The sequence below is a fragment of the Peromyscus maniculatus genome, chromosome X (genome assembly GCF_049852395.1).
Source record: "Peromyscus maniculatus bairdii isolate BWxNUB_F1_BW_parent chromosome X, HU_Pman_BW_mat_3.1, whole genome shotgun sequence".
NCBI lineage: Eukaryota > Metazoa > Chordata > Mammalia > Rodentia > Cricetidae > Peromyscus > Peromyscus maniculatus.
The window spans coordinates 5,201,043-5,227,572 of record NC_134875.1 but is presented as its reverse complement, the minus strand read 5'-3'; the positions used below and the strand labels follow the sequence as shown (position 1 = coordinate 5,227,572).

Here is a 26,530-nt window from a genome sequence, read left to right as displayed (position 1 = left end):
GACTCCCATCCATCAAGCAGCAGGCAAACAAAAAGAAACATATTTGCTTACTCTGTTACTATTTTGTGTAGAAATCACATCTTGATGGACAGTCCTTTACTTCACAAACGTTTTTGTATTTAAGTATTGCATTTGAGTATTCATTATTACGTGGATACTATCATTCTAAACCACTTACAGCACAAAATGGGACATCCTCATTTTTCATGCCTTACTGGTGTAAGAAACCTTTATTTATTTTAAAAGTTGGATTCCCTGCATAGTCTAAGATTAAGAGTGAGAGGTTTCTTGGTGGCACAGACTAGTTCCTAGCACTGTCTTGGAGCTTAATAGATACTCAGTAAATAGTTATTGAATGAATTAACAAGCAAAAATCTCAGGTATTTCATCTTTGTTCAATCTACAAACTAATGTTTTGATTCCAATAAGCTGTTAACAGATACACTAAGTGAAACTGTTGATATTTTCTTTGCGTTTGCTTGAATTTTGTTTTGGTTTGATTTGGTTGTTTTTGCCTGATAGGAATGAGTGAATATTTGGTTTGATTTGGTTGTTTTTGCCTGATAGGAATGAGTGAATATTTCACAAGCATACATGGAATACATTCGGTTATCAGTGAGCAGCTCTCAGAAGTTAGCAAATCTCACACATAGTTCAAGAGCTTCAGCCAACATCTCACTTCTTCATAACTGCTCCTTGTTGAGGACTATTAACATCCTTTCCTTCTTAGATCATAGCACAAGTTCAGAAACAGACTCCAGCACCTGTGGTTGAGATTTGCTCTTATGTTGTCCACTTCACCAAGCCAGCAGTTGCCATTGATTATGCTTACCAAAGGCTGTAGACTAGTAGAAATGGGATAACCTGCCACTTGAAGACTGGTAGTATATCTCTTAATAGTGTCTCCAGTTTCTGATTTTCATGCATGGTGACAAGGGAGCATCTGAGGCTGTTGGTCTTCAAAACCTAATCAGGAAGCCACTCTGTGTATGGTTGGGAGATGCTGGTAGTATGTTGCCCCCACTTTACCTGAAAGTGTCCATTGAAGGACCCCTGTCAGCAGAGGATAGTGCTTATACTTTAGGGTGATTTTCTTTATTGCCTATTAAAAGTTAACTGTAAATTTTTCCTTATGGCTTAATGGTGTCATGTGGGTTCTGCACAAGAGTAAATGCAGCCAGGTATGGTGGCACACTTTAGTAATCTCAGCATTTGGGAAGCTGAGGCAGGATGATCAACTCTAGTTCAAGGCTGACCTGAGCTACATATTGAGTTTACTGCTAACCTGGGATACTGTCTCAAAATACTAAAACAAATAACAAACATGATTGAATGTTGACTAGCTTTCTAATGTATATGTTCACTGGATCTTTTACATGAAATAACTAAAGTTTATCAATTTCAATCTATTTACAAATTTTGTGTAGCAGAATCAGCTCATGCTAAAATGGTTTAATAATTGCTTTTCATAAAAAATAAGGTTTTCATATATTTTGAAAATTGAAGTTTAGGTTCCTATATCAGATCATAGTCAAAGCTTTTGATGAATTATTGTAAGATAGCATGTTTTATAACTAAATCTACAAAGTTGACATTAAGTTTGTAATTTGTGAGTTATATCTTCTTCAAAGAATTATATTTTAAATAATAAAAGCATAAAACATTCCTAAAGTACATAAACTCTTGTACATGCTACTGATAAAACTCAAAGTAACCATTTGGGGTGTTGGAAACACTCTGGCATAGGAGCCATGGCATAGAGTTGGACCTAAAAGTTCAGATACAGTTTCAGGAGGATTGAAGTTGCAGCCATTAATAGATAAGATTTGACATTATTTATTGTGTAAATATCTTATTGAAAACACATACAGATTTGGTGCTGACTCTCTCCTTCCTCCTCCCTCCTCCTCTTATCCCTTCTCTTCTTTCAAGTGCCCTCCCCTTCTCTATTTCTTTCTTCTCAAATATACTCTTCTTTCCTTCTCTCCTTCCTTTTTTATTTTCTAATAAGACTAAATTTATTCAATACCCTAGAGTAAAAGTTTTGATTATAAGTATCCAACAGTATAAAAGGTAGAAAACAGATCTGTAGATTTTTAATATATTAATACAAAGTGCATGACTACATACAGTACATCCCACAGGCAGAGATTGGAGGGGAGAAGACTGTGGTTGAGGTCTAGTAATAAATAAATAAATACAGAAGTAGAGATGATCCATCAAAGTATATTCTACCACCAATACTGCAGCCAAATGCACAAAAAAAATATCCCATGACAAAGTAACGCAGAAGAATGGTAATGGCTGGACTCGGTACTATGTCAAGGGCTGTGGAGAACCAACCCACATGCATGTGGTGGCTTGTACTAGGTAGGTTTTCCAAAAAGGAAAGAGACACACAATGTAAAACTATAAAACTATAAGATGCCACAAACTGTGGCTCTCCAGTTGAGCCCTTACTGAAATTGTCTGATTTCCTCTTCTCAAAATTCAGGAAAAACAATAGTGCCATTTCAGACCTCTCACAGAGGAAGAGGTATATGGTTGCCTTAGTATTCTGTCATGCATAATTATTTTAAAAACTGGAGTTTTATTAAAGTCTGTTAGTGTTTCTCTCCTTCCTTCTTATCTCTTCTCCCTCCCCCCTCTTCTCTTTCTACTCCCCTCCTCTCTTCTCCCCTCTACCCTGTCTTCTTTCTGTTCTCCCCTTCCCTCGTCTTTCCTCTCTTTCAGTCCTTTTCTTCCCTCTTCCTTTTTCTCCTTCCCCTTTCTTCCTGTCCTGTCTCCACTCCCTCTTTTCCTCCCTCCTTTCTTCCTCTGTCCTCTCTTTCCCATACTCTCCTTTCCTCTACTCTCCCTCCCCTTTCTCTTCTGTTTCTCTCCCTCTTTCTTTCTCCCCCCACCTCCCTTCCCTTTCCATCCATTTCTCACTGTACATCCCTCCCTTCTTCTCCTCTTACCTGTTTACCCTTTTCTCCCATGAGTCTCCATTTGCCTCCCTTTTCTTCTCTCATCCCTGTTTTCTGTTCTTCCTCCTGCTTCTTTACCCTTTCTCTTCCTTTCCCTGCCCTCTTCAAACCTTTCCTAGTCTATTCTCCCCACTCTACCACTCCCATTCTTCTCTACCCTCCTTTCTGTGTTTAGTTCCTTCTGCATCTCTCCTTTCCCATTTGTTCTTCCCTCCTCCACTGCCTGCTCTGTCCTTGAATCTTATCTCCACATTTCCCTCTCCTTTCCCCTCTGCTCTTTTTCTTTCTCTTCTCCTCCCCTCTTATCTTCAGTCCTCCTTCTCTCCTTTCCTATCCCTCATCCCTCTCCTTACACATGCTCTCCCCTCTCTCTCCTTTCCCATTTTATTCCTTCTTCCCCTCTCTACAAAAAGTCTACATCTTCATGGCTCTTCCTTCCAGTGTATTGGGAGTACAGGTGTGCTCTACTATACCTAGTCTCCTACAGTTCTTATGCACATGGAAAGACCAATGTTACAAGTGTTATGTAATTACAGCAAGCTCAATTTGTAGAGGTAGAATTGTGAAATGAGAGGTATTTGGCAGACATTGTCACACCTGAAAAGGTAGACAGATACTACTAATTAATAAATGCTTACATTAATACCAAGCCATTCTAAAAAATTAACCTGATATTTAACATTATTTGAAGAAATGTAATAAAATGTTTTCTTTTGCTTTTCCTCCCTTTGCCAACTTGATTGCTTTCATTTAACCAGGCCAACATACAGAAAAAAATCTTTGGGATGGGTTTGTGAATATGATCAAAATACATTGTATGAAATTCTCAAAAAATTAATAAAGACATTATTTTAAATTTTCTCCCTTGAATTTGTAAAAAAAAATAATACTATGATCTGAATATAATTTTCATAGAGTAGATGCAATAATACTTTTAGAAATTATACTGAAATATTTCCAGGGACTCAAATATTCTATTGAGTAGAAATGACTCAACCAATCATAACTTCCATTATTTGGAAAGTACAACTTGTACAGGAAGAGGGAATTTTATGGAGTAGTACAAACAGTACTGGCTAGCTCTGTGACCTTGTGTAATCTCTCAGTGTGCAAACTTGTATAGTCTTTGGGGTTTCCTTAATTGAAATGCTGAAAGATTCATCATCAGATTTTAAGTGTCTAAATGCCTTTATTTCTAGAATGTTTTTCAATTATGTTTTGTTCAAAAGGACTTGATTCCGGTCTGCTTCTACCAATTAGTGTACTATGTGACCATCTTGCTTCTTCTGGCTCTAGCATTATCATTATCGCTTATCTGTTCCTCTGCTGTCTTTTTACTCCCCTTACCCTGTGCACACAGTAATCCCTAGATTTCATCTTTAAATAGTGTAAACTATAAAAAAGGAGAAAATTGGGAGGGCAGGATACAAATTTTCTCCCCTTTCTTAGTTTAGACTATTTGGCAAAGAAATCTAGGTATTGTTGAACCAGGAGAGTGCTGTAATTAGTCTCTGGATCTTCAAAAGAAATTTCCAAAAGGACTTTGGAGGGAAGGAGGAAAAACAGTGTATGGGGAGCACCTTATTATGCTTGAATTAGGTCTTGGTTCATGTTTCCTGAGTTGGGAGCTAGTCTATGAAAATGAAAGCTTGAGCATGCCCTTTCAGGATCTACTGTCATAATCTATGGCTGAATACCTGGCTACATGACTTACTTATTAATCATAGGCTGCAGATGCAGATGCCTACATGGGACAGTTAACAAGGAAGGTAAATATAGGAGAGTGATGTGGAGAATTGAAGGTTTAATATGTCCCTATAGAAGCATTTTTACAAAGCCCCATTATTACCTGTCTGAACAATAGCTGTCTAGTTTTAAATCACTATAGTAAATGAGAAAAGATGATCATTCTATGAAAAGGAATTATGTTTTTAAAATATTGAGACTTGCTTTTCTGCTTCTGAAAAGGTAGAGCAAATGGATTTTTCTTTTTCACACTGAATATAACTAAAATATCTGGAAGTGGTCTATAAAATAACACAAGAACAACCTGAAGTACAGTAAAGTAATGAAGAAAACCTGGCCAGAATTCTCAATATCCCCAAATTGTCAAGCTACAGAACAGAAGAGAGTATATTTGGAAACCTCAAACTGATAAACACTAATTATCTAGAATACATAAAGAATACTCAAAACTTAACAGTGAAAATGAACAAAAGGTACAAGGCCTTTCACTAAAGAAGCTCATGAAAAGTTCATCAACGTCATTGTAATAGCGGTAAGGGGTGGACTTGCAAATTAAAGCCATGCAGAGATATCACCACATGCCTGTCAGGATGATTAGAATATTGATCAACATTAAAAAAAAATAGTGATATACTCCTCAACTGGGATGAATCTTAAGAGAATTACATTGACTAAAATAATACAATGCTCTTTTGTGAAAATGAAGCTCCCAAGACATACACTGGGGACTACCTAGGCTCCTCCTGACTTAAGGCACTGCTATCTCCTCTGGCTTACATCAGAATCTAATTCCAGCAGTAAGGAAATTTCTATGTGTATCTGAAAGGGCTCATTTCAGGAGAAGAGCAAAGGGAGCCAGAGAGAAACATACCCCTAAGACTTTGAGGCAAGCCCATGCACACCTCCTAACACTCTCCTGTCTTGGTCACTGAGGATTTCCTTATAGCAGCTTAAGAATCATATGAGCTTAAAAATGGGTTACTATCTCTTTCCAAACTGTCTAGCTATTTTCTTCCAATAGCAAAGACACTAACAAGAAGTTCTGCCATCTGTCTGTTAGACTCTGCCTCTACTTTGTTCTACAGTAGTAAAAAAAATATTGTGAAGGCTTCCTTCTAGTGTTCATTTCTTGCTGTTTGTCCCTTTACCAAGAATTGGGACAAATGTGAAAATACTACAACATACTGGAGTAGATGAGTGGAGATAGAGGAAGAAGAGAGGTGGCTGACAGGGTGCTGTTGGCTTCTTCAACAACCCTAAATCAAGAGATCCTATGTGTACTGCAGAGAGATCAAAGTGGGCTTTCTGTGTTAATTGTCAGACCCCACACTGAGATCCCATAAAAGGGCAGAGTTGTTAGGGGAGCAGATGTGGGGCAGGAATACCGGGGTTTAACTAGCAGCTCTGCTACCTTAAGTTTAGTCAGTTTTTTCTTTGCTTTTTTATTTATTCTTCTCTCATACATTACATCCCTACCACAATTTGCCCTCCCTCTTTTCCTCCCAGTCTTTCCTTCCACCTCCCTTCTTTCCAGGATCCACTCTGTAACATGAATTGCTAAATGGTCTTATTAATAAAAACTCAGAGCCAGATATTGGGGTTAAAACCTGAGAGATCAGAGGAATAGTAAAAGGCACTCCAACCTCACCTTACCAGCCCTCAGTCTCCAAGGAGACCTATTTCCTGTATACGCATGCCTATATGCCTTTTTGTTCTGCCATCTCATTTCCTCTCTTTACCCAGCAATATCACTTCCTATCTGTCTGTACAGACCTCCAGACCTCTGTGGTTAGTACTGGGACCAAAGCCGTGTGTCACCATGCTTGGCTCTGCTCCCCAGTGTGGCTTTGAACTCATAGAGATCCAGGTGGATCTCTGCCTCCTGATTGCTAGGATAAAAGGCATGTGCTACCATTGCCTGACTTCTATGTTTAATATAGTGATTGACTTTTCCTCTGATCCTCAGATAAGCTTTATTGGGGTACACAGATAAAATATCACCACGTTTCCCATTTTTTGTCTACTATAAAAAAGTTCTAATATAAGAAAAACTATATACAATAAGCACAATAACTATATACAATATATACAAGCAATAAGTACATCAACTATGTCTAGTCCATTTGCATTTGACAAATTCAGAGAAAATATTCCATTATTTATCCTATTTTGATGGGTCCAAAATGTACCCAATTCACTTTCTATCCTAACTTATATTACCAACTGAAAACTATCTTTTGATGTCTTTCAAACTTAGACACTTTACACCTCTTAATGAGTTTCTTTTCTGAAATTATTAAGAAAACTGTAGCTACAACTATCTAATCAACTCCCTCAGAGACATGAGAAGGAATTAATATTATCTAGTAAAACAAGAAGTGCAAACAAGTGACTTCCAAAAAAAATGTGAGTTATAACAGAAATAGCCCACTGCCTGGACAGTCACCAGATGTTTTTTTGCAATGTTGGGCATCATCTTCGGCCTACAGGCTTAGCATATCTGACAGACTCATTTGTGAAGCAGGATTTTCTAAAGAGCCTTCCTAGCTTTTCTTGGCAAGGATCACCAGCCCTTTGTTTTGTGACCTGCTTGTCCATTTTGGACAGCATACTGTCAGCAGTCAATGCAAAGGCACTTTCATGCCCAGTGGCTAATTTTTTGCCACAATGAAAGTAAACTTCATGTGAAGTGACTTCAATGCCCATCTTCTCTGAAGTAGATTGGTACTACCTGGAGCAAACATGTCTCATTGTCATAAAAAAAGTAAAAAATCTATGTTATTAAAACATCTTAAATGCCATATTCTGTAGCTATCTGAAATGTTTGAAGATGACCTATGTATCTAAAATATATCTCTGCTTGACCTTTAATACATACCTAATATGACAACAAGTTTGATTGTAATGACTAACTACTAACTTACAATTCTTTATATCCTAAATAGTTGGTAATAATAATGTTCAAGGACTAAATTGCATTACATCGTTAAATGAACTGTATAGGTACAATACTTTGAACAAGATTAGAAATATATGTACAGTATTTTCTAACAAAATCAATCTCAAATTTGTATCCATAAACAAAATTTGTTATTCAATATACAAAAATCCAATCCTATATAAAATATTTAAAATTAGTAGTTGGCATTCAGTAATCTACTTTTTATCTTATCATATCTATATCCTCTTTTTTTAAAAACAAGAACCTTGAATCTAATTTCCTTTGTTTAGCCTTTTCCCTGACCATTAATAACAACTTGTAACCAACCAACCTAAACAATGACATTTTTTCAAAACTCATAGAATGACCAAAAACCACCCACCCCACCTCTTGGGAATGTGGGAGTTGTGTTCTTAAAATTACTTCCTGTTGTCTGTGGGTGAAGGCATCTTTAGGAGATCCTAAAAAGAAAAAAAATTTGGGTTAATTGTCAAGTCCTGGGAGAGGTAGCTCAATCATTTGTTGTCTAGTCTCTGTATAATGGGAAAATGCAGGGCTTGTTTCAAGTCCTTGCTCGGATAGTCTGTGAGGCTGGATCATCTCAGCTAGCCATCTTGAAATTGTCCTGAGCAGTTTATAGTCCAAAGCCAATCTTTGGGTGATGTTTGTCAGCTTAACGGTATTATTATTGTTTATGTGGAATCATGATTGCAGGGCCCTATCCTATTTTTGGAGACTTTAAATTTGCTGTTAGGCTTGGTCATGATTTCCAGTAGGTCAATTTACTCTTCTTCTTGGGACATTTTTTTTTCTGGATGATTTTTCCTTTTTCTTCACATGTCTCATTTGTCCAGTGTTTTTCAAATTCCTTATCCTTCATTCTCCTAAAAGACAAAAACAAAAACCCTTCCCCAACCCTAATTTTTGGGTAGGTTTCCTTTTGGCAAGTTATATCTAACCAAATGAAAAGCATTTGTTAGTGGTATAAGTTAATTTAAATTGGATGGTCTTGCGAGTTAATGAACATTCACCTTTTCTGATTAAGAGGTCTCTCTTGTTCAAATCAAACCTTTATTAATTTTGATGGTATCCATAGCTTTTTTTCTCCTGTAGAAACAAAAGCAAATCTTATCCCAATGTAACACACATCCTGGTTTCATTCTGAGGTCAGCACATCTTTAAAGTATATAGGCTGATTTAATTATGTAGGGTTTTTTTTCTATTATCCAATGTCTCTCTGCAGCTGTTGTTCCTTTCTCATTAGCATTGAGAAAATTCAAAGTTGACAGAGCATTATGTAATCTATTTCTGGGAATTATTGTTACCCCTTTCTGTTTATTTAACATATCCTTTGGAGTTCTGTTTGATCCTTCTATGACTGCTTGGCCTGTAAGATTATGAGGTTTACCTGTAATATGCTTTATATTGTAATAAGCAAAAAACTGTTTCATTTTACCAGAGACATATGCTGGATCATTGTCAGTTTTAATTTGTGCAGGTATACCCATGATGTCCATAACTTCTAGCAAATGAGTGATTACAGAATCAGGTTTTTCAGAACTCAAAGCAGTTGCCCACTGAAATCCTGAATATCCTATGGTATACATAGTTCACTTTTTCAAATTCTGCAAAATAAAACACATCCATCTGGCAGATTTCATTCTTCTGAGTGCCCTTTGGGTTACATCCGGCTGGTAATGGAGTCTGATTGTAAAAAGAACAAGTAGGACATTTGCTTACAATTTCCTTGGCTTGTTGACAGGTTAAGGAAAAATCCTTTTTTTTAAACCTTTACTATTGACATGACTTTTTAATGAAATTCTGAGGCCTCCAGTACATTTCCTATCAATAGTTTATCTGTCTCATCATTACCTTGTGCTAGAGGTCCTGGCAGACCCATATGGAATCAGATGTGAGTTATATATAAGGGATGCTTTATATTCCTGATTATATCTTGTAACTGAATAAATAACAAAGTTAATTCTGACTCATCAGGAATAAATTCTGCAGTCTCAATATGTAAGACCACTCTTTCAGCACACTGAGAGTCAGTAATTATGTTGAGAGGTTCCAAAAAATTCATTAATACCATCAAAATAGCATACAGTTCTGATTTTTGAACTGAATTATAATGACTTTGAACCACTTTACTTAAATTTTCTGATTTGTAACCTGCCTTTCCTTGTTTGTTTGCATCTGTATAAAATGTAGGGGTTCCAGATATTGCAGTTTCCCATACAATGAGAGGCAGGATCCAATCAGCTTTCTTTATAAGTTCAATTCTATCACTTTTGGGATATTTTCTGTTAATCTCTCCAAAAAAATTACTGAAGCTCTTTGCCAAGGTTCACTTTCTGCCCATAATTTGTCAATTTCATTCTTACTTAAAGGTATGACAATTTCTTCTGAGTCTATTTCTGCTAATTGATGAAGTCTCAATTTTCCTTTTAAAATCAAGTCAGAAATCATTTCCGCATAAGTTTTTAATTTTTTACTCTGTTTATTTGGTATAAATATCCATTGCAACAAAATATCTTCCCTTCACATTAAAATTCCTGTAGGAGAATGCTTAGGGGGTAGAATAAATAAAATGCAATCAAGCTTTGGATCCACATGTGCCTCCTGTATTTTCTTTTCCACTAAAGCCCGTTATCTCTCAGCTTCTACTGATAATTCTCTTGGACTATTTAAGTCCCTGTAACTCTATGGTTTTGAACAAATTACTCAATTCATAATTTCTTACCCTAACAAAAATCTGTAGATGGGAAATGACTCCAAATAATTTTCAAAGTCATTAAGAGTTCATAATTGATGTCTCCTATTTTGCACTTTTTTTGGTCTAAGTTTTTGTAGACCTATTTTATATCCTAAATATTTAATATAATCTCCTCTTTGTATATTTTCAGGGGCAAGGGTAAAATGCATGTGCCTGACATCTATGTTTAATGTAGTGGCTGGATTTTTCCTCTGATCCCCAGATAAGCTTTATTTAGGTACACAGATAAAATATCACCACACCACTCCTCCTCTGTTTCCATTCAGAAAAGGGCAGGCCTCTCAGGGATATCAACTAAATACAGCATAACTAGTCATACTAAGACTAGGCACAACCCCCCATATTAAGGCTGGATGAAGCAGCCCAGTAGGATGAAAAGACTCCTCAAAGCCAACAAAACTGTCAGAGAGAGCCCTTGCTCCCACTGTTAGGAGTCCCACAAAAACACCATGCTACTCAACTGTAACATATATGCAGAGGACCTAGGTCAGACTCACGCAGGATCCCTGATTGTTGCTTCAGTCTCTGTGAGCCTTTTGTGAACCCTGCATAGTTTATTCTGTGGGCCATGTTCTCATAGTATCCTTGACCCCACTGGCTCCTACAATACTTCTTCCCCTCTATAGTTCACCAAGCTCTGCCTAATATTTGGCTGTTGGTCTCTGCATCTGCTCCCATCAGTTTCTGGATCAAGCCTCTCAGATGACAATGATGCTAGGCTCCAGTCTACAAGTATAGCAGAATATCATTAGGAATCACTTCATTGACTTTTTACATTTTTTTGGCCTGTTTTCTTAACTGTGCCTTTCTTTTCTCATCAAAGAACTGGGATAAGGAATAGTTCCTATCTCAGCTAGCCTAAAAATAAAAACAGTCAATATGTATCAGGTGTTCAGAGAAGTGGCTTGAACATAAAAGACTCAAGTGTCTTTATGACAGAACTCATGCTGAAGGAAAACACTGGAAGAAATAAACATGAATTTTAGACCCACAGAGACTGGGAAGAGGGAGGTAGTAGCTTGAGAAAGTTTATTTTCTCATCTGAAAGGAGAGATCAATAAACATTGTTTTAAAGTGCTGTATCAGGAAGTAAGCCAAAGTCAGTGATAGTGATGGAGATAATGGTTAGAAGAATTAGAAATATGCCTAGTCAAGTGGGGTAGTCCAGAATGAAGCTCTAGGTGGGGAGCCTTTCAGTTTTGAGGCTTTTATTACCAAAAGCCTCATATTCCTTTTATTTACTTTCTGCCAACTTTGTTGAGGTAAAGTTAAGAAGCAATAAACTTTACATATTTAAAGTATTTAACGTAATAAATTTTGATATTTGAATGCATCCCTTCAAAAGCCAGATTGCTTTTAAGCTTCTTATCCCCAAAAGTCTCTGCTTAGGAACTTAGGGGCTTTAATTCATTTTGAAGAATTTCATCAGTTAATTTAGAACACCTTTATAACTGCAAAATTTTTCTTTCTTGTTAATTTTTTCTTTGTTTTTGAGAATTCCAATGTATAAAATGGCTTATGTTCACATCTGTTTCTATCTCCCTTCTCCAGCTCTCCCCCATGTACTCCCAACCACATGTCTTTTTTTTTTTTTTGATAACTTACTATGTATGAGCAAAGGTGCTCATAGATACATGGTTGTGGGGTCATCCACTGGAGCATAGAATACTTACAGTGGAAATATCCTTAGTGAAAAATGGTTCTCCCTCCCTCAGCAACTATCTACTGTTAATCTCTCTGCCAGTTTAGTGTGGGGCCTGGAGATCATTTGCCACATCCATGGCAGTATTTTAGTTGGCTTTACCTTGTATAAGTCATGTGCAGGTAACTGTGATAGCCATGTCATGTTCAGAACACAGCATTTAACAGCACGCTTTTCACCCTCTCAACCTCTTACATTCTTTCCACCTCCTCCTCACAGTGTTCTCTGAGCCTTGGTGGCAGAAAGGGGTATGGTAGAAATAGATGTCCTATTCAGGGCCAAGCACTCAGTATCTTATTCTCAGCACTTTGATCGGTTACATATCTTTCTATTGGCTATTGTTCACTGCAAACAGAAGCTTCTCTAAGGTTGAGAGCAGAATAGGTCTATGGGTATAAATATAAATACTTAGAAGGCAATTTGTTAGCATGACCACTTAGGAAAAGAATAATAGCAAGTTCTACATTAGGGCCTATAAACTTACCAGCCATGGAATTTTGACTAGGATTCTAGAACCAGGAATGAAATTCCCTCCTGTGGAGCAGACCTCAAATCTAATCAGAAAACATTCAGTTACTCTATAACAGTCATGCCACTATTGCACTAGTGAGCATATCTTTTTTAGTAATTTGATACTTTAGTATGCTGGGTCCAGCACTGGGAAATTTGATGTCTTTTCTCCCCACATCATCAGCCTGCATAGTACCTTCTGGCACTAATGAAGGAAGTTTTCTGAGAGTTTGAGAATGATTTTTTATGTTTTACAGCCAGAGTTGTGTGGTGTTGACATGGGAATTGCTTCTGTAGCCTGTGTTCCCATTCAGGTGTTCTCTCTCTTTAGTAAATCCATAAAGCTAATAATCTGACAATTGTTCTTTTAGATGACATGTTTCTCATTCAACATCTAGTGGTTAGACACTAGCACTGGAGACTTTGCAACAGGGAACAGAAACATTAAACTACTACTGAAGACCATTACAACTGTTTGTTTTTCTAAGGTTCTGTACATGTGTGTTGTTTCTTTTGGCTAGAGCTTTCCCACACACAGGGTGCATGTTTCGTTAGGATTCACAGGCCACAGGCACAGGAGTAATAATGCCGAAGTCAGTGTCAGTTAAATAAAGCAGGATTTCACCTCTGTTTCAGGGACAGACACTACCTCTTCCTCCCTTGAACTTCCTCTTTGCTGCCATGTCCATCAGAGAGGGCACCCCTGCTTCTAGTGGGGTAACCAAATCAGAGAGTTGAATCCTGGAGTCCCAGTCAAAATTTGAAATTTAAATAGAAATCAGATTAAGGTGTGTGATTATCTCACTGTTAGGAATGCAGCCTGTTCACAATAACCTGTGAAAACACTTGCTGGAAAAGATTTCTGTTTAAAACAGTGGGGGAGATACATTTCTCCAAATCAGACACTTCCCTGAAAATCCCAGGACAAATGTTTTAGGATTGATTTACTATTGAATGAAACTTTGAGAGTAAATATGTTATAGAAGATTAAAATATGTCTTAGAGACTAGGCTGTTGAATCTAACGGCATCTTTCACAGGTCAATAAGAACATTTCCATGATGATGATGTTCTCTATTTTAACTAACAGGTTTTCAGGCGGCCTGATACCAGGGTAAGGATATTTGGCTTTTGGCAGATGGGCCTCCTACTTATTGTCTGTGCTTTATGGAACACTTGGTCTGTTTAGTGTTCTTTACCTTCTCACTGGTTTTTATGAGTCACTCTGATCAATTTGCTCTGCTGTGTCATAGCTTTAAATGTTCACTGGAAATGCTTTGTTTGCTACAGTTTTTTAAATGTGCAATAAAAGCCTATGTGTGTGAAGGCAGGATGCAAAAGTTGTTACCAGTTTGCTGTACTGGCTTTCTTCATACCACATGAATTCTGACCCAATGGATGATCATGGCTGGTGTTATATGTCTAGGTCTATGTGGGCCTCTTTTAAAACAATATACTTTTAATTGAAACAGAATATGTCACTTTCCTTCCTCCATCCCTTTACAACTATCATCCTTTGAACTTCTCCTATGTCTGCCCACTCTTTTGGAGTTGATAGAAACTCTTTTTCTTTGATTATTATTGTTTTACACACACACACACACACACACACACACACACACACACACACACACACACTCTGCACTTGTTGTGTGATTCATGCTAAAGAACTTAGCAAACAAAAAAGTGATCACTTGTTGTCCATCCAATCTAAGATTTTAAGTCATGCTTATGTTTGCATGTTCAATCAAAAAAAAGTTTAAATATTAATCTTGAAGCAAGATTTACAAATATCAGTATATTTTAAAAATACAGATATACTGAAATGTAGCTTATGTTTCTCTCATGATTTTCCTTCCCTCTATTTCAGAATATTCATAAAGCAAGACAAAGATTGGTAATTTGCATGCATTTAATGCCTAGTGTCAGCCATGAAAAATTAACCTATTTTCATTAAATGGAAAACAATCTGGATTCTCATAGTATGATTCAATTACTTCAATTTGAAATTTGTAATCTTACTGAAGCCAGTGAAGTTGTACAGAAATAACCAGGTTAAGTAAAATTCTTACTATACTAGTTGATTTACCATCTTACCTTATTTTCTTTGGCTTGTGAGACTCCTTTTCTTTCATTGATTCACACAGTTAAATATTAGTGTTTGGTTTTGTATTTGCATGGACTTTGAAATACTGTATGAATTTTTTGAATAACCATTAATTTTTCTTTTTTAACATTAAAAAAAATCACAGAATTATTCCGTTGTCTTTGTATGTAAAAATTTAGATATTTCAACAAAACAGGCTACATTTAAAATCTACACTGCCATGATAAGTAGCTATAAATTCGTTCTGAATATAAAAATGTGTTCTGTAATTACTGAAATTTATCGACTAAATTGTAAATGTGTGAAGTAATAAATTATTTCAAAATTTGATACTTCTGTTGCCTTAAAAATATAACCATTTGAACCAGTTTCATAAAATAAAACTATTAAATTTTAATATTTTCACTATTAGATATTTGATACCACTTTAAAAGAGGATTAGAATCCTTTCATGTTAAACAATCATGTTCTTTCTACCACCTGTTGAGTTAATAGTACAGTTTTTAAACTTTCAAAAGAGAATTGATTTTATGAAGAAATTAAGAAAAGCATACCTTTAAACAGACAGAATATAATGAAGAATATGTAAGAATATGTGGCATTTAAGTTTTTAAGCATACTTTTGATACTGTAGTTAGAAATATTAATGTGATATTGATTATAAGTCACAGTATTTAATTAGTAATAAGTAATAAACTAATACACATATGTATATTTGTATATTATATATAAAATCTTGAGCATGTGTTATGTGCACGGGTGCAATGAAATTTACCCCTGGATAATACATTACACCTTTAGAATATGCAAATACTTACTCTGTCTAAAATACTTATGTATGAACTGCCTTTGTATTTTGACTTGACTTTGCCCTTTATATGGTTTCTGTGGTGTGCTTTATTTTCTATGAACACATGATGTGCCTGTTATATTCTTTGCTATTTGCTATGATGTTGCTTAGTTTTATAAAGGCAGTGCATTGTTTGAAATCCATGATGTTTTGTTGCTTTTTATTTTTTTACTCTAACACAAACACAGAAAATAGATACTACACTTTAGGCTGAGGATGCTACAGATGGTCCACACATTTTTTCTTAACTCAAGGGGGGCAAGTGTGGTGATTTGCAAAGCCATAAAGGGTGTGTCAACTTTTACATGGTTACTGTCTCTTAAAAAAGAAATTCTGTCCTTTCACCTGTCTGTTTGCACGTGTTTCTCTTTCTCTTCTCTGCCTTTTCTTGTCCATGCACCTGGTGCTGTGCAGGAGATAGAGGAAGAACACAATGGCTACCCTTCTGAAGCTGAAGCTGATCAGGTGGCAAGTTCTACATGTTCATCTGTGTATCTAGAAGCCATTTCATACTACATATCTAGGCAATAAGCAAAGCTTTCCAGTTACTTTTACCACTATAATGGTGCTCTCCTGTCTATATTTGGTAGATTCTATTATGACATTATTTGCAAAAGTTGGTTTATACAACATTTTGTCAACTAGAAATTGGTTCATTCACATTTCTTGATTTCCCAAGATAGGGCTAGATGACTGCCACCACTGTAAGTGTAAGTGCTTTTAGCAAGGACCTAGAGGGGTAAACACAAATGCCACAGGTTCTTTATAAGGATGTGGACTTTTTGTTATTCAAATTTGCATAGTGGGGCTTGAGGTTAAAAGCACTGGCTACTCTTCCAATTCCCTGCACCCACATGACAGCTCACAAGTATCTATAGCTCCAGTTCTAGGTGATCCAATGTCCTCCTCTGGCCATGTGGTACACATATAGGCAGAACACACATATACATAAAATAAAATTTAAAGTTACATAATTCACGTCTAACATAGCACCTTGTATTTTGTATTTGTGGACTGAGCATATGTATTTTGTTTTTATTAATCAGATTACAGAATCCTACTGTTTCCTTCATACTTCCACTAGTTCTTCAGATTCATGAAGCAGTAGTGTTTTCCTGCTACTGATATAGAAACTTAATGGAATTGTGTAGAAGAGCAGTGCTGGGGATGCTTGGCAAGCCCCAAGTGCTCAGCCTTGCTTTTGTCCTCCATCACCTGCCCAGAACCATCCTCCTTCATTAACTCCAGAAGCATCTTTTAGGACACAATTAGAAAATCACTGCTTTGGGCATGTAGCTGGTTATATAATCTGTCCACTTAGTAGTTTAGAGTCACACTCATGAAAAACAGTGAAGAGGCCAGAGTCATCTGGGTAGATTGGATCCTTTAGGGACAAAGTCAGGAGGTTGTAGATTTCAATTAGACATTCAGGATCAAAGCACCAAGGTTGAGATGAGCTCCTAGGGAATTGCTCAGCTGAGCAACATCTGGCACCAAGAGCAATGAGTGTGTTTATGAGTTCAAATTATTTCATCTTTCAGTTGTGCTGAACATCTGAATATAGGTTCGATAAATCAAGGGTCAGATCATGCCCTGTGCAACCTGATAGTTGCAGTAAAAGCTTAATATAGCACAAATGTGAGTCTCATCTCCTAACACAGCTTCATAAAGGGAATCTACTATACTCACCAAAAATGAGCCTGCTATTGTCTCTTGACTTCCTATGTTAAAGCTAAATGTATTCCTTTCTCTTATGGAAGAATCTGAAGCTTTGGGGCCATTTCTTTGTGTTATTCTAATAGATGCTTTTTCATCATTTAAAAACATGTCCCAATATTTAATGACCATTAGTGCAAGTTTTATTTCACTGTGTTCACCAACACATTCATGCCTCACAAAAATGCACAGATGTTTCCAGTCATATTTGACTATGAATATGGGACAAGAAGAGAACCAGTTGTTCCTTACTCTTTATCCTGAGAGCCTTGTGCATTCTGACAGGATTTCATTGACTATCCCAGCCTTGAAGTTTTGAAAATATTTGATGTGGCTTATTCTAAAGCAAAATGGGCGTCTTCTCTTCCAAAATCCCCTCTAGATTCTAGTGTTTAGAGAAGCTTGCTTTCATAAATAGATTCCAAAATAATTTATCCTCAGTTATTTTTAAATATAAATGATAGAATCTCAGTTTTATAGTATAATATTTGCCCATTAAAGTAAGCTTTAACAATGTAACATTTGAAGTAATTTACAGCTCTGACATTGATTAAAGTAGCTTTTTCACTTGGTAATTATGCCATAAAATTAGTCAGTACTTAAGATAGTAAATTAAGCACACCTTCAAATTAATGCTTCTATTAAGATTGTTGGTATTTAAGTATTTATAAAACCAGATGTTTAAAGGTATAAATATTGGTTTATGCTTTGTTTTACAAAAGGCATATTCCCAAATCAGATATAAGTAAAAATGAATATATAAATGAGGCTGAAGGCACAGATCAGTTGCTGAGCACACTTAAGGCCTTTTTTGATACTCAGGGACCAAAATAAGTATAATGAAATGTTTACAGTGATTATTAAGTGGAAAAGGAAAGTCAAGTTTATATGAAAGTCTTAAAAGTAATGTTAAGATGGGAGTGTGATTTAGTGATAGAATACCTGCTTAGCATATACAGTATCCTAAGTTTGATCTATATCACTATAAAATCAAAATTTTACAGAAATTTTTGGCTGAAAAATGCCTTAACCAATCTGTACTAAAAATTCTAGTTCAATACATTGTTCGAATGTAATGATGAACCTTAATGTATATAAGATTTTAACAGTACACTTTTTGATAAGGAAAGGATGGACCATGTAATCTTCTGCCCTCTGCGTGGAAGAGACTTCACACCATGTCCTTGATCAGCATTGCCCACCCTGTTTTCTGATGCATGATAATACCCTCACAAGTGTTAACAAGTTATTTCTGAAAAAGCCCTCCCTGATTGAGGAGATATGAGGCATGTGTTGTACTCTTGCGCCCTCTTGCTGATTTGGTGTTCATTAACACACTAAAGCCTAGCTCCCTTTTTTCAAAAGCCTTGCTTAACACAGCATTTCCCTGTTTTGTTTGTTTGTTTTTTGTTTTTTTTAAACCTGTTTACATCCTTTGGGAAATTAATGTTCAATGAAATACAGCTTGGTAATTGCTAGGGTTTTAATTACCTTATTCTTATTCATGACACATTGTGTCAGATATGCCAAGGAGAAAATGATTGGTTTCCTTGGTAGCAACTCACAGGGTGGCAGTACCTTGGAATGAGCCCCAAGTTTAGGCTCCAGTTCTAGCTTTGTAGTTCAAGAACTCCATTTTCTGCTCCCCTGAGTTGTCTGGCACCATACAATGAAGGTACAAGAAGCTGACTCCCAAGTCACAATGTCAGCCTGATAGTAGAAATATGGGCATGAACTACACAGTTATCCTTCTTTGAGCATCACTGTAGCCAATGAACCTTGTAACTCATTAGCAGTTTTCTTGAAGAATGTGAAATTAGTTTTAAAAATGAATTGGCCTTGGGAAATGTGTGATAAACACACCCTGTCCTACAGTATATACTGCAATACAGTTTGAGTATTCTTTATCTCAAATGTTTGGGACAAGTGTTTCAAATTTTGGAATTTTTCCTATTTTGGAGTATTAGATGAGACCCAAATCTAAACACAAATTTTGTGTGTCTACTACATCTTACACACATAGACTGAAGGAAAATTTTTACAATACTTTTTAGTATATGTATGTTTTGATTGCAACCTTTCACAAAAGTTCTGATGTGGGATTTTTCTACTTATGGCATTATTTTGGCTATTAAAAGGTTTTATATTTTGGAGCATTTACTATTTGGCATATTCACATTACAGATTTTCAATTTGTATTCTTATCTGCCAATGTAATCTCATAGCCTAGAGTAAATAAACAGTGACATTCCCATTCTTTATGCTCCCTGACACACTCTCTCTCTCTCTCTCTCTCTCTCTCTCTCTCTCTCTCTCTCTCTCTCTCTCTCTCTCTCTCTCACACACACACACACACACACACACATACACACACACATATATACACATGTACATGCTTGCAAGTAGTTGAACCTCAGTGAGGAAGCTGAGGGCTTTCCTTAGTTGTGCACTGCTCTGAGACCATTCTCTGATTATTTTATTCTGCCTTTGGGTTTCTCAAACTGTTTCATAGGCTGGATAATTTCTACTTTTGCTAAGTACCTCACCTCTAGTGTTTTTATTGGTGTTAGTTTCATGGTCAGAAGATAACATTTTTTCTGACCTTATTTCCAAATTTGATGTCACCTTACAATAGCTATCTGTGTAGTGATTGCAGTATCTATCTGTCCCGTCAAGCCATTTCTGTATTAATGCTTTCTAACTGTTAATTGTAAATATGTTGTAACAATTTGCTAGAATATGCAGCATGATGTCCTGTAGTGCTGAGCTTTTAAAATGTTTAAAGCAGAGGGGACATACATTTGTGCATGCTTCTATAGCCTTATCAAGAGATCCCAGAATTCCAGCATTCTTCTCAATATACAGATGAAAAGTTAGATTTATTCCTGTTTGGTTTCTTGCCAGGCTCTAAGAGATGGAAATAAACTGGCACAGATGGAAGAAGCTCCACTTTTTCCAGGAGAATCAATTAAGGCCATTGGTAAGTTTAATGTATATGGTTTGCTTATAGGAATCTATAAAATGAAGTGGTACTTTGAAAGCATAAGTGATATTTATATTAGGCTAGACTGATTTAATTAGGGGGAAAGGGAGTAGGGGACTAGGTCTCTTCATTCTTATTGGCATCAGTCTGACCATAAGAGATAGAATAATATAGAGGATCCAGGTAAATGGCAGCTGAGTGTTTACCAGAAGAAGAGAAGCCTGCCTGTTTCCATGAAATGAGAGCTGATTAGGCACCCAGTGTAATGCTGGCTTGCTGCTTTGATTGACTCTTTCACCATAAAGTAATTTGTCAGTAGAAGATCTCAATAGCATATCTTAGTAATAGTTTTGAAATCTTCACAAATAATTTTTTTGGCTTCTGTGATTATTGAAAGTATAATTTTATTGGAAGAAAATGGCATGTACTGCTATCCTAGCTTATAAAGGAAATGACATGAGAGTTACAATACCTCCCATGATAAATTGCCATGCATCTCAAGAGATGGTGTGTAGGAGGGGCATCTGGATACATCTCAGTTGGCTGGGTTGGAAAGTGGACTTTGCTGGACTATTTGCTTATTCTGTCATTGCTCTCTCCCAACAAGGGCATTCAGTCTCATATTGGACTGTTTAAATGGTTGGGCTGTCTTACCAGAGCCTGATTACCTCCTGTTTGTATCTCTTTTTTTACTCTGGAAATGGAGCCCTACACCTCTCTCAGTTATTAGAAATATCTTACAGGTACATGTTAGGGACAGCTGCACATCCTTAAGTTATGCTTTAAATTCCTCCAGTGGCTTGCAGAGGGTAAATAAATTAAGCCTTATTATTAAATCAAATATGTTCCTGGAGGCAAAGTATTAAAGTAAAATACTCCCTATTGAGTATTATTTTAGAACAGGATGAGTTTTGACATAGTATGCACTTGGGAAGCCATTGTCACTCTTATGGTAAGGGATATATCCACCCCCAACAGTAGTTTTCTTATGTCATTCGCTTTTCATCTCTTCTGTCCATTCCTCTATCCCCCAAAACTGTAGACTAGTTTATATTTTCTAGTACTTTCCATAAGTGAAATTGTAGGGGTTTTTTTTTGTTGTTGTTGTTTGACTTTCTTCAATCAAATAATTGTTTCGATCTTCAACCACATTGTGACATCAGTTAACAATCATTCCTTTTTTATTGCTGAATACTACTTCATTATAAAGGTGCATTCATGTGTTGGTGGCTATTTGGGTTTTTCTGCTGCTTTTGCATTGATAGTTTACATCTTTCCAGAATTCTCCCATTTAATGGTAGCTGTGAAATCATTGTCAAAATGTTACTTACTACACTTTCTTAGTATCTGTACAGTTGGTGGTAATATTGTCCTTACACCTGTCCTACAATTGGCTGGGGGCGGGGTGTTTACCAATTGTGTTGGTAATTCTCAAAGAATTAGCTTTTGGTTTCATTATTGTTTGTTTTCTATTTCATTTATTTATACTCTAATCATTATTGCTTCCTTTCATCTGCTTCCTTCATGTTCCATTCTCTCTTTTTTCCTTCTTTGCATAAGTGGGCAACTGTTGTCATTGTTTGGAGAGCTTTGCTTTCTTCTAGTTTGGGTGTTTGGATTTTTCTCTAATCACTGCTTTCCACCTCATCAATTATGATTTTTATTTTCATTTTCATGAGATCCAATGCTTTCGATTTTTTCTTTGACTCTTGGATTACTTAAGAGTATGTTGTTTATTCCAGCATTTGGGCATAGAGGCAGAAGGATCAAGAGTCCAAATTCTTCTGCAATTACATAGTGTGAGGTCAGCACATGCTAGATGATATCCTGTCTGAAAAACAAACAAACAAACACAAAGCACCACCAACAACAACAAAATGAAAGTGTTGTTTAATTTCTGCATATTTATGAATTTTTGGAACACTGTTCTGTTGTTGATTTCTAAGTTCATTCCATTTCTGTTCAGGAAACATAAATATTATGATTTGAATATATTTCAAGAGTTGTATTCCGGCCCTAAAAATGGTCTTTTGAGTGTTCTCTATATTGTTGAACATATGTTGTGCTGTTATTGATTGGAGTGTACTATAGATGTCAATTAGGTTGAATTTGTTGGTGTCATTTGACCTTCTGTGTGTTTACTCAGCCTGCACTTATCTCTTTTATTGTGAATATCTGTGTCTCAATGCAGAGCAATCACTTTTACTTCTCTGTTTTGAAGTTCTATATTGGTGAAATTATTAAGGCCACTCCACATAGTTAAAAGGGAGGTTTATTTTGTGGGGTAACTTACAAGTGAATGGATAGTTTACAGAGTCTGGGAAAGGCATAGTGCAGTCCAGCAGTGTTCTCTGGAGAACTCTGTTCAGTCTACCTCCAGTGTCCAGGGTCCAGGAACCAAGAGAGCTGGCGCATCCGGATCTTGGGTCTTCAGGGTCCTCTCTTGGCCCTGCCTTGTAGGTGTGACAGTTACCAAAGCCTCAATGGGGGTTGGAACATCCAGATCAAAGCTGGAATGGCTACCCACTACAGTTCTAGGTACATAAATGTTTATGTTATTATGTCCTTCTGGCTACCCACTACATCTCCCCCTTTTCTCTAAATAAGAAGGTTCCAACCTAAAGCAAGACTATATACAAAGGAATGGTTATCAAATATTATCCATGAATAATGAAGGATAATGACGTAGATAAGATGGAACTGCAACCAGTGCGAACAATATCAAGCAAGAAACACATACTAAAATCTAGAGAAGTCTAGAGTGTAGGTAAATTGCATGTTACAAAGATCATTCTAAAAGGTGTCCTATCCCAAAGAACCTGAATCGAATACTTAATATGTTCTATCTAAGATATACTAAGTTATAACTATAACTGTTAGTTATTACATTCCTGAGAAGGAATGTAATGGTACCTGAGAAATGATAGATGGATGCAAGCAACTTTCAGGAATCTTGTAAGAGTAGACCAAGACAGCTGGCAGCCTGTTTCTCAGCATTGTTGGTGCATTCAAATTGGCTACAGGTCTAGAGTATCTGGCAGACCGTTTTCAGAAGCAGGAATTCTGATAGACCATTTTACCCTGTCTTGCCAGAATTCAGAAGTCATTTTCCCTTGTGTCCCGCTTGTCCAGAAGGACAGCACTCGTTTTGTCAGCAGTTGAGGCAAGGGCAGTTCTTTGCCCAGTAGGCCATTTTGTGCCAAGAAGACAAACTTCCAAATGGAAATGTCTTAGAAGCCCAACATTCTCTCAGATCAAATTGGTGCTGCCAGGAGCAATTGTGTCTCACGTCAACAGAATTCTAAGTTATTTAAATGCCATATTCTCTAGGTCTATGAAGTGTTTGAAGATTATCTGACCATCCAACCTATGTATCTGTATATCTGGATAACCTAACTAATGTAACTATAGAGATGACAAGCATAGGTGACTATAAATCTATTAAGTCTTATCTACCAAAATAACCTAAGGACTAAGGCTTCATGTAAACAAGGTAAACAGTCTATAAGCAAATGTACAGTAAAGGACGATGACTTCAAAATTGTGACAATACACAAGATATTTATAACAGAGGTAGGAATATATAGTGCAATATGCAATATGACAATAATCTTAAATATATCCTTATACAGAATATCTTAAACAGAAGTAGAATATACATACAGTATGACAGATATAAATTTACATTTGTATCAATATACAAATATATGTATATTATAACAAATATAGTTCTGTATTTATATCAATATACAAATTATCTTAAACAGGAACATAAAAATAGTTTACATTTGTATCAACATATAAGAATCCATAACAGTGCAAATTATGTAAGGCTGCTATTTTACTAAATTTGTTTACTAGTATACACAATAATCTACCATAATATCTTATACCTATCCATTTCTTCTTTTTTCTTTTCTTTTTTTTTTTTGGAGACACTTTTTTTTCTTAAGGAGAATACTGAGTTTAATATTTTTTTCCACCCCCAACCCTATAACCACAATCCATAACACTGAAAAATCTGAAACCTTAGGGAGAAGAGGCATCATTTTTGTAGAATTGCTTCCTGCTGTTTAGGGGGTGATGGTATCTCTGTTGGGTACTGTGAGAAAGCTCAGATAGTTAAATCTCAGTTAGACTAACTGTAGATTCCACAGCAAGCCTTAGAGTAATGGGTAAGATTGTCTGAAATTCTCGCAAAAAGTGTAGTATGATGATGATTACCATGGCATCATTCTGGATTGGGTAGAGTTGTTGTTGCGGCCCCATCTTCCTTTTGGAGACTTTAGAGATTGTTATTAGAAAAACTTATTTTTTATCAAAATAGAAAGTTTGGATCTAAAGAGGACATAGCATGTAAGAAAGGATTCCGAGAAATCAAGAGTAAGCATGGAGAGAATTAGAATCTTGAAGACAATGGTTCCTTTTTATTGGTGTCCTTCTGTTCCACACCAGAGGGCTCTTCTGATAGGGGACTGAAGAATCTTTCAACTTTTTTTTTTTTTTTTTTTAGCAATATGCTTGGGTTTAGAGAAGGAGTGAGCCAATTCCATCTCCAAAGCCAGCTTGGTTTATAATTGAATTGGAACCACAGCTTTTCTATATTGATAGAGATATAGATGTTAGACAGTGAGATTTTTACCCTGTGTAGATTGGTACCAATAGATTCTTTCTTTCTGTTGTAAATATCCAGATATCCAAGGCCTTATGATTTCTGGAAGATGGGTATTTCCATTATTCTGGAAAGACAAAAACAGAACCCTACCCCAACCTTTGATTATTAAATTTTTCTTACAACTTGAAGAGATGTCACATTGGTGGGTGATCTTTTACTTCTCCTCATCAAGGGGTTTCTCCTGTTCAAATCGAATTTTTATTAATTTTGTTGGTATCCATAGCTTTTCTTCTCCTGCAGAAATAAAGACAAAACCCCTTCCCCAAAGTAGAACATATCCAGGTTTCCATGTTGAGGTCAGTACATCTTTGAAATAAACCAGTTGGTTTAGTTCAGGAGTTTTGTCTGTCTAGCTCAGTAGGTAGAGCATGAGACTCATAATCTCAGGGTCATGGGGTCGTGCCCCATGTTGGGCACCAGATATTGGTGGAATTATTAAGACCACTCCACGTAGTTAAAAGGGAGGTTTATTTTGTGGGGTAACTTACAAATGAATGAACTTACAGACTCTGGGAAAGGTGTAGTGCAGTCCAGCGGTGTTCTCTGGAGAACTCTGTTCAGTCTACCTCCAGTGTCCAGGGTCCAGGAACCAAGAGAGCTGGCGCATCCGGATCTCGGGTCTTCAGGGTCCTCTCTTGGAGGACCCTGAAGGTGTGACAGTTACCGAAGCCTCAATGGGGGTTGGAACTTCCAGATCAAAGCTGGAATGGCTACCCACTACAGTTCTAGGTACATAAATGTTTATGTTATTATGTCCTTCTGATGAGTTGACCCTGCGGTTAGTAGAAAATTACCTTCTTTATTCCTGGTAATACTCTTTGCTCCAAAAAACTTCATTGTTTCATATTATTGTAGATATTGTAGCTTTTTCTAAATTCACATTAACTTGATATACCTTTTTTCAGTTTCCAAATATTCATGTCTTCTTTTAGCTTTGTACATTATCATACAGAATAATAGGTTATATTATGGTGTTTTCATACATATTTAGTTTTCTGAGACAGAGTCTTATGTAGCCTAGGCCAGACTCAAACTCACTATGTAAATAAAACTGGTCTTGAACTCCTAATTCTTCGACCTCAACCTCTTGAGTTTTGGGAATCCAGGTGTACACCACCACACCTGGTTTTTACAGTAATAGAGATCAAATCTAGGGCTTTATCCAGGTTAGACAAGCATTCTACCAATAGAGTTATAGCCCCATGCTTTGTTGTTATTGATTGTTTTTCCCACACTTCTCTACCATTCCCCAGTCCCACTCCTGTTGGTGTCATTCCTACCGACAATAGGCCCCATTCTGCTTTCATGTCACATATATTCTTGCCCTCTTTAGCCCTTCTCAACTACCAATATCTCTTTCCACACTTTTATTTTCCCATCTAGTTTCATGGTCTATATCCATAGCCATGTCCACATACACACTTGAGTACACACATACACACATACACACACACACACACACACACACACACACACCACACACACATATTAAAATTTAGGATCTGCATATGATAGGAAGCATGCAATATTTTTATTTCTGAATTTGGCTTATTTTG

At 36.4% G+C, this 26,530-nt stretch overlaps 1 protein-coding gene and 1 non-coding gene across 10 annotated transcripts in view; both read left to right on the top strand.

The window, feature by feature from the left end:
• Positions 1–26,530, top strand: part of Mtmr1 (myotubularin related protein 1) — a 93,643-nt gene that overhangs the window by 5,824 nt on the left and 61,289 nt on the right. For 3 of the 9 annotated variants that reach the window (XM_006973925.4, XM_076561617.1, XM_076561620.1), the window contains one exon: positions 20,221–20,296. In XM_006973925.4, coding sequence (XP_006973987.1) covers positions 20,221–20,296 — 76 coding nt within the window. Of the gene's footprint in view, positions 1–13,733; positions 13,758–14,513; positions 14,541–16,014; positions 16,066–20,220; positions 20,297–26,530 lie in introns of those variants that run through there. The other 6 variants (XM_076561618.1, XM_006973923.4, XM_006973924.4 and 3 more) reach the window with 4 other exon arrangements.
• On the top strand, positions 25,318–25,390 carry Trnam-cau (transfer RNA methionine (anticodon CAU)). The gene has a single exon. It is a non-coding gene; the product is annotated as a tRNA-Met (tRNA).